This window comes from Ovis canadensis, chromosome 19, assembly GCF_042477335.2.
Source record: "Ovis canadensis isolate MfBH-ARS-UI-01 breed Bighorn chromosome 19, ARS-UI_OviCan_v2, whole genome shotgun sequence".
Classification (NCBI taxonomy): domain Eukaryota; kingdom Metazoa; phylum Chordata; class Mammalia; order Artiodactyla; family Bovidae; genus Ovis; species Ovis canadensis.
In genome coordinates, this window is record NC_091263.1 from 57992723 (window position 1) to 58000419 (window position 7697).

The 7697-nt window shown below is 54.2% G+C and overlaps 1 protein-coding gene across 6 annotated transcripts in view; it reads right to left on the reverse strand.

Annotated features, from left to right (window-relative positions):
* FLNB (filamin B) overlaps positions 1-6814 on the reverse strand; it is a 139209-nt gene extending 132395 nt beyond the window's left edge. For all 6 annotated transcript variants that reach the window (XR_011250668.1, XM_069560563.1, XM_069560562.1 and 3 more), the window contains exon 1: positions 6345-6814. Coding sequence is in view for 5 of the 6 variants with exons in the window: in XM_069560563.1 (XP_069416664.1) it covers positions 6345-6636 (292 nt within the window). In the remaining variant the exon portion in view is untranslated. The remainder of the gene's footprint in view (positions 1-6344) is intronic.
* Between the last annotated feature and the right edge of the window lie 883 nt (positions 6815-7697).

Here is a 7697-nt window from a genome sequence, read left to right on the forward strand (position 1 = left end):
TGGAGCAACAGTGAAGAGATCCTCAGATTAGCTGGGCCATTTCAGCTGGGTTCACTTACCCTACCCCAGGCTCCCTAAACGAAGATGCTCTACTGGCAACCTCTAGCCTCAAAGGGTCCTCTGTGAGCCAGCCCCTGCCTACCTCTCCACCACCCCTCCGATCTCCACCTGACACACTCTTCTACTTCTGGGCTCACCTGACGAATTATAGTCAGGCTTTAGGTTTTAGCACAACAGCCCCTTCCTCCAGGAAGCCCTCCAAACTACCCAGTCTAGCCTGATGGAAGGTGCTCTTCCTCCTCAGAGGGCTTCTCATCTTAGTCCTTACTATTAAATGGTGGTCTGCAGACAGTGACAACTGGGAGCCAACTGGAAGACCAGAATTCAGAGTTCACCCCTAATCTAGTGGGTCAGGCTGACATTTTAAACGGGCCCCCATTTTCAAGTTCCCAGGTGATTTGTGTGTGCCTGAAGGTTTGAGAAGGACACTCCCTGGTGACTTGTCTCTCCTCTGTGCTGAGCAGTAGGGCAAGCCAGGGACATGACTCTCATTATATTCCTGTGGCCCTAGCACCTAGCCTGGTTCAGGGCTGGTCTTTCATATGCTGGTTAAATGAGGAAAGGAAGAGAGAAAGGATTTTGAGAGGCACCTTGGAAATTCCACGCTGGAGGGAGGGGCATAACTGACACACCGTTTGACAGTGGCAGGACTGGCCAGAGAACAGATTGAGGATGAGACAAATCCACTATAGTAATAATGACAACACCAGCATTATGCTGTAGCTTAACTCGAATGCTATGTAACTTAAATCAAAGCTATGATAGGAACCATCATTCGCCTCCGTTTTACAAACCTTTCTGAGGCTCAGAAAGGTTCCTGCAGTGGACCAGAGTTGCACAACTGTTATGGGTCAGAATGACGGTGAGAAACAGCTCCAGGCATGTGCTACCCTGAAGGCCATTTATAGAGGAAGCAGGGTGGTGCAGTACCCTGGCCATGGAGCCAACGGAGAAAAACTGGGGGGCCCCAAGGCTCCGACCTGAGCAGCTGCTGCCCAAGGAGCAAGGCAGCCATCCTTGACTAACCCATGATACAGCTTCACAGCACAGAATCAGGACCCCCTCCCCGGGTGGGGAGTGAAGAGGGAGTGCCCGGGAGACATAATTTGGCTCCAAATCAAAGCTCTCCTTCAGCACAGACTCTCCAAGAAAGAAGGCAGCTGCTGACTGGCATGCTGGCCCCACCATTGCTGGAGGAGCTTGCAGACGTCTAACTACCATCTGGAAATGATTTGGCCCTGAGATTCCTGAACGGGTGGGAGACTGGAATGACCAGCCACTCCAAACTCCTGTCCAGCTCTCAGAAACAAAGCTGGAATGAATGGGTCCTGGAGGCAAAAAATCATAACACAACCAGAGGTCACCCCCTGCGAAGGAGGGGACACCCTCTGGGCAATCCATAACCCTATTAGAGCAACAGGAATCGCCATTAGCCAAACAAGCTGGTCTCCCCAGCATGGTGTCAATTTTAAATGTCCTTTCAGTGTGCAAACTCTCCAGTGTGACTTTTGAGAATATTATTGGACAGCACTTTATTTATTTAACCAAACACATAGCACCAACAGTTCATGTGCCATGAACTGCTCTGAGCACTTTAAAAAATATTAACTTGTTTAGTTTTTACAACAACCTTTTAAGGAGTAGCTATTATCCAGATTTAAGCTATAAGCAAACCAAGGCACAGAAGTTTCTTAATCGCTACTTAGTGGCAAGTAGGATTTGAACCAAGAATCCTAGCTCTTAACAAACTGACACTAATGCGTTACGTTGTTACAAGTAGCCCAGAAACTTCTCAGGAAGCCTGCTATCTTGCTGCTTTTTAAGCCTTTCCTAGATGTGAACTAGTGACTCAGATGGTAAAGAATCTACCTGCAATGCAGAAGACCTGGGTTCAATCCCTGGGAGAAAGAAATGGCAACCCACTCTAGTATTCTTGCCTAGGAAATCCCACAGACAGAGGAGCCTCGGACAGAGGAGCCTGGCAGGCTACAGTCCATGGGGTTGCAATGAGTCAGACAGGACTGAGCAACTAACACTTTCTTTTTCTTTCTAGATGTGAACTACACTGCCTGAAAGACACACCGGTATTTGCCAACTATTTACAGGACAGAGCAGAATTTAGTATTATTTGTACATTATTTTGGTGGGAATGGGACGAAAGGAAAGAAAATAGAGTGAGTGACCTACCACCCTGGAAATTCTGCCCAGTGACCGGAGGTCTTAGGAACATGCACCCTACCTATTCTGGGGTGCTGGCCTGGCACAGGCACTTTAAGCAAACATCAGGGTCAGACCACATCCATTAAAAAGGAAAGAATTCCTTTATATAAAGGATCAAACCAAAACACACCACCCAAACTGCTAGGCTACCCGGACTGTCATTCCTGGGTTGGGAGACCCCTTCTCCAAGTTGGCTGCACTACCCAGGATCAGAAAAGCTTTTAGAAAAACAAGTAAATAAACCTGCCAGCTCCTGGCAGACAACTGGAATTAAATATGCTAAGGCCTTATTATGAACTGCCCAGGGTACAAGAAGGAACTTCAACTTTGGGATGAAGCCAAGGATGGGCCCACCTTACAAGGAATCACAAACATAAACAGCCAGGGCATTCTAGGCAGAAAAGCCACACTGCTCTCAGCATCCGACCACCTACGTCACACAACTGGCGCCTATACCCAACTCTAATGATTCCCACAGTGTATGTTGTTGGGAGCTATCCAAAGTATACAAACCCCTGCATAGATACTTTCCCAGATCACAGGAGTGAGATTTCTCCCATTGGTAGTAGGGATCTCCAACAAACAAACAACAACAAAACCACTGAAGACAGGGCAGCTATTCCCTCAACAAATTCACCTCAAAACAAGACATAAGTTGCAAACTCGGGCTTTCCCACTGGTGCTAGTGGTAAAGAAACCACCTGCCAATTCAAGAGATGCAAGAGCTGAGGGTTTGATGCCTGGGTTGGGAAGACCCCCCCTAGAGAAGGCAATGGCAACCCACTCCAGTATCCTTGCCTGAAAACTTCCGTGGACAGAGGAGCCTGGCGGGCTACAGACAACGAGGGTGCAAAAAGTCAGCCACAAATGAGCACAGCACAGAGGAAAGAGAAATGCAAAAACCAAACCAAACAAAAAAAGATGCAAATGGATTCTGCTCACTTCCTGACATGACCCTCATCTCATGGACCCTCTTCACAGTTCAGAGGATTAATCTCATCCCTTATCCAAGGCCTCACTTTGTTCAAGGTCAGAGGCTCAATGTATGGATGTCCAACCATAACCCCTACACCCCAGAGTTACAAAACTTTGTGTTCACATGAGCTCTCTGGTGGGACAATGGGGCTGTATTTTACTTGTTTCTGACCTTGAAAAATAGGTCAGTTAAGCCTCAAGTTGAACAACTTGTCAGACCTAGGTTCCAGTCAACATTCACCAGCTGGGTGACCCGCACAAGAAGTTACTTCACTCCCGTTTCCCTAACTTTAAATAGAGGTAATGATACTAACCGGCTTCCCAGGTGGTGCTAGTGGTAAAGAAAAGTGAAAAATGAAGTGGCTCAGTTGTGTCTGAGCCCATGGACCCCATGGACTGTTGCCTACCAGGCTCCTCTCCCATTTGAACCCATCTGCCAGTGCAGGAGACAGAAGTTCAGTCCCCGAGTCAGGAAGACCCCCTGGAGGATGGTACGGCAGCCCACTCCAGGGTTCTTGTCTGGAGAATCCCATGGACAGAGCAGCCTGGCGGCAGTACAGTCCATAGCGTCACAGTAGCAGCCTAGAGTCCACAGGGTCACAAAGAGTTGGACTCAACTGAAGACAATATTAACCACCATCCCCAGTAATAACAACAACCATTTTCTAAGCACTGGGCCTGGAATAGGAAGTGGTGGAGAGATCATTACATAGACAAGGAAACCAGATCTCAAGGATTCAAGGTGGCGATCAGAGGGGTCATCAACAGAACACACTCAACACCTAGCCTGTGTCCCAAGTTGGAACTCATTTGTCATCATCAGCACAAAGCAACACAGCATAAGCAGGGAAAGCTTGAACTGAAGTCCTCGCAGGATGTGAATTTTTTTCTGAAGGGCCTTTACCCTGCACAGTCCCAGGAACAGAGGGAAGAGGCCTCAGGCATTACCGCCTCAGGGAGTCCTGGCCCTTGGTAACTCTCCCTCCAGGCTCCGGAGGCTGGAAAACCTGTTTGCTGTAAGATCTTTCTGGAGAACAACTAGGCAGCCAATGACAGGAGTCATAAATGTGATCGCACCCTTTAACCCAGGAATCCCACTCTGGGGAATATGATCCGAGAAATTATTTAAAAGGAGAAAATAAAACAGTGTAGACTGTGGTGGGAAGAGGTCCATAGCAAGAAACTGCCAAAGTCCACAGGCCACAACCACGGAAGGGACAGCTAACCCTGGAATGCCAGGACGGTAGAAGTCGCTGTGGCCTGGCTGGGTTCAGGAACGAAAATCATGAGGGTTAAGGGGAAAGATGTACGGGGCCAGACAAAGTCTAGAATAAGACCCTCAATTTCGGGGCACTGATGGGAAACCATGCTGGAGGCAGCTGCAGCCTCTGTAAACAGCTGGCAAAGTAGGCAGTCCAGGATTTTCTAGCACTGTGGTTTGGTTTTTTTTTTTATTTTTTAAGAGATTTCATTTCATGTTCGGACACTCCTGGTTTACTTTAAATTTCTTTGTTCAGTTAATTAAATAAATACACATTTTCAAAGCAAAGAAGAAGGGATCCATGTTGAGCCCAGCCGGCCCTCGAGATTCAATCTGAAAAGAAAGTAATTCCTAGAGAAACTGAGGTTCTCCTTTCCTCCTTACAGGAGATTGGTGCCCCAGAGGCGACCGCATGTCACACAGCTTCCCTGGGTAGGGAAGCCACCCCCGATGGGGAGGCTAACTGGGCGGTGGTCCCGGAAGCAGCCCTGCCTGCCTTGACGGGCGTGGGGGAGGGCGGTGGAGAGGCCGAGGAGACTCAGCCTCGGCACCCAGCGTCAGGCCTGCTTTCCTGGGGAAGAGACCTGAGGCAGCTCCTCACGGGCAAGAGGCTCACCTGGCAGAACGCACACACACCCTGTGTAGGTGCACACACATTCTCTGCACAGTGACATGCTCTCCACACACATGCTCTGTGTACATTCACTCTGCACACCAACACACTCGCGCGGGCACACACACTCCACGCCTCTCGCCCCGATCCTCAGAGTCCACACCCATCAGCCGCCTTGTGGCCCTTCCAGAAGCCCTCAACCAGCCGAGGTCACAGGCGGGACCTCACCCCAACTCTTCCTCCCGCGTTGCGGGTCGGGGCGAGGCGCGGGAGAGGAACCCAACACCAACTCCCTCCTCCCTCTCAGGAAGACCCTGGTGTGGGGAGGGCGGGGAGAGGAAAGCAAAGTCTCCTTTAATTGTCACCCACTTCCTTCCATTCTCAGCTGGACCCTCGCTAGCCTGAGCGAGCCCATTAACGCCCTGGCCCCGCCTCGTCTGCAACAGGGGTCTGACGGCGCCCCCGCTCGCAGGCTGCGCGAGGAGGGAGGTGACTGGGAAGGCTGTGGGCGCCCGGCGCGCACTAGCTGGGGCTCCTACAAGGCAGCGGTTACTGCGACCACCACCCATCTCCGAACGACACCTTCGGCGGCGACAGCGCAGCCAGAGCTGAGCTGGGAGCGAGGAAGACACACCCCCGCGGCTCCCCTTCCCACCTCGGGGCCCAAACCCCTTCCGGCGACCGCCAGGTCCCCGTCTCCACCTGGGCGGGAGGCCCCGGATTCGGAGAACAGTCCCTCCCGGAGCCTCCCCACCTGGCCTCCCAGCCAACGCCCATTCGGCGGCCGCGGGGCGCAGCGGGGCGAGGGCTCCGGGGAGCGCCGGACGAGGGCTCCACCCCCCAGGGACCGCGGACCTGAGGCTTCCAGTCCCCCGGCCCCCGCTGCGACGCCCCAGCTCCGACTCTCCCGGTGCGGCCTCAACCCGAACCTTCAACCCACCGCCCCCAACAGGCGCACAGCCCCGGCGCACGGCGGGGAGCGAGCACACGAGGAGAGCGCCCTGGAGGATGGATCTCCCGAGGGGGCCTAGGTCCCCTTTGTCCTCGCGCCCTCGGGGGACAACGTCCCCCGGCCCCGGAGCCCACACGGAGCCCGCGGCTGCTCGGCGCGGTGGAGGTGGGGGGGGGACCCGACGGGGAGCTTCAGCCTCCACAGGGGCGCACGCGCGGTGCAGGCTGGAGGGCGAGGGGTACCGGCCGGGCCAGGGCACTCACCGATGGACACGAGCTTGATGCTCTCGCGGTCCAGGAACTCGAGCGCCACCGACACGTTCTCCAGCTGCATCTGGCGGAAGGTGGGCCGCTGGTGGTACTTGCGGTACATGTGCTTCTGGCTGAGCACCTCCAGGAGCGCGATGAGCCGCAGCCCGTCGCTCAGGTCGGTCTGCAGGTTCCCTATGCGCTTGTTCACGCACTTAAGGTGCTCGTTGCACCAACGCGTGAAGGTGTTCTGCTGGATCTTCTTCCAGGGCGCGTCCTCCGCCAGGTCCTTCTCGGTTACCGGCATTCTGGCGGCGGGAAGAGCGCTATGCGCAGCGAGTTGCCGGGGACTGGCGTATGGAGGCCCAAGGGCCGCGGGGAGCGCAAAACCAAAGCGGAGCGGGAGCGGGGCTCGAACTCGCTGCTACCGAAGCCGCAGCTGGGGCTGCTCTGCGCCCGCCTGCCGGTGGCCGCGCGAGGCGTCTGGCCCCGCGCCTGCGCACTGCGTCGGCCCGCCCCTGAAGCTCCGCCCAGTCCCAACCCTCAGGAGGGCGCTCCCGGGCCACGCTCGCCCCCTGCCGCTCGAAGCGAGCATTACGGCCCGGGAGTCCAAGTCCTCTGGGGTCCCCGCGCTCTGTGCTCACAGCCTCGGTGAAAGGAAGCTAGGCGGGAGATGTCCAGCTTCTCAAGGAGGTCACCCGGTGCCAGAGTGAGGGGACGTGCAGAGGTAGGAACCTGGACAGAATGGGCAGGGACGGTGGCATGGGTCACGCGGGAGGGGTTGGCGGGGCGGGGTATTTCATCCACCTGCAGGTTCAATAAGTTTCAATAAAACCTTTCACTGAGCTATTGCTGTGTGCTAGGCTCTGTGTTAAGGACTTCCCTGTAGCTCAAACGGCAAAGAATCTGGTTGCGAGACAGGAGGCCAGAATTCGATCCCTGGGTTGGGAAGTCCCTCTGGAGAAGGGAATGGGAATCCACTCCAGTATTCCTGCCGGGAGAATTCCAGGGACGGAGAAGCCTGGCGGGTTGCAGTCCGCGGGTGCGCAGAGTCGGACGCGACTGAGCAACTAACACAGTCCACAGCCTCCGTGTTAGGCACTCGGAGCATCGGGAAGGAAATGGACATTAAAAAACTAAATTTATTTGGCTGCCTCGGGTCTCAGTTGCGTCATGTGGGACCTTTCCTTGGCGCGCTCAGGCTCCAAAGCACAGGCTCAGTAGTCGGGGCGCGCTGGCTTAGTTGCCAGGTGGAATGTGGGATCTTAGGTCCCGAACCAGGGATGGAAATTTGTCGCCTGCACTGGAAGGCGAATTCTTAACCACCGTAACCAGGAAAGTCCCTGAAATTGACATTTTCCTTCTCAT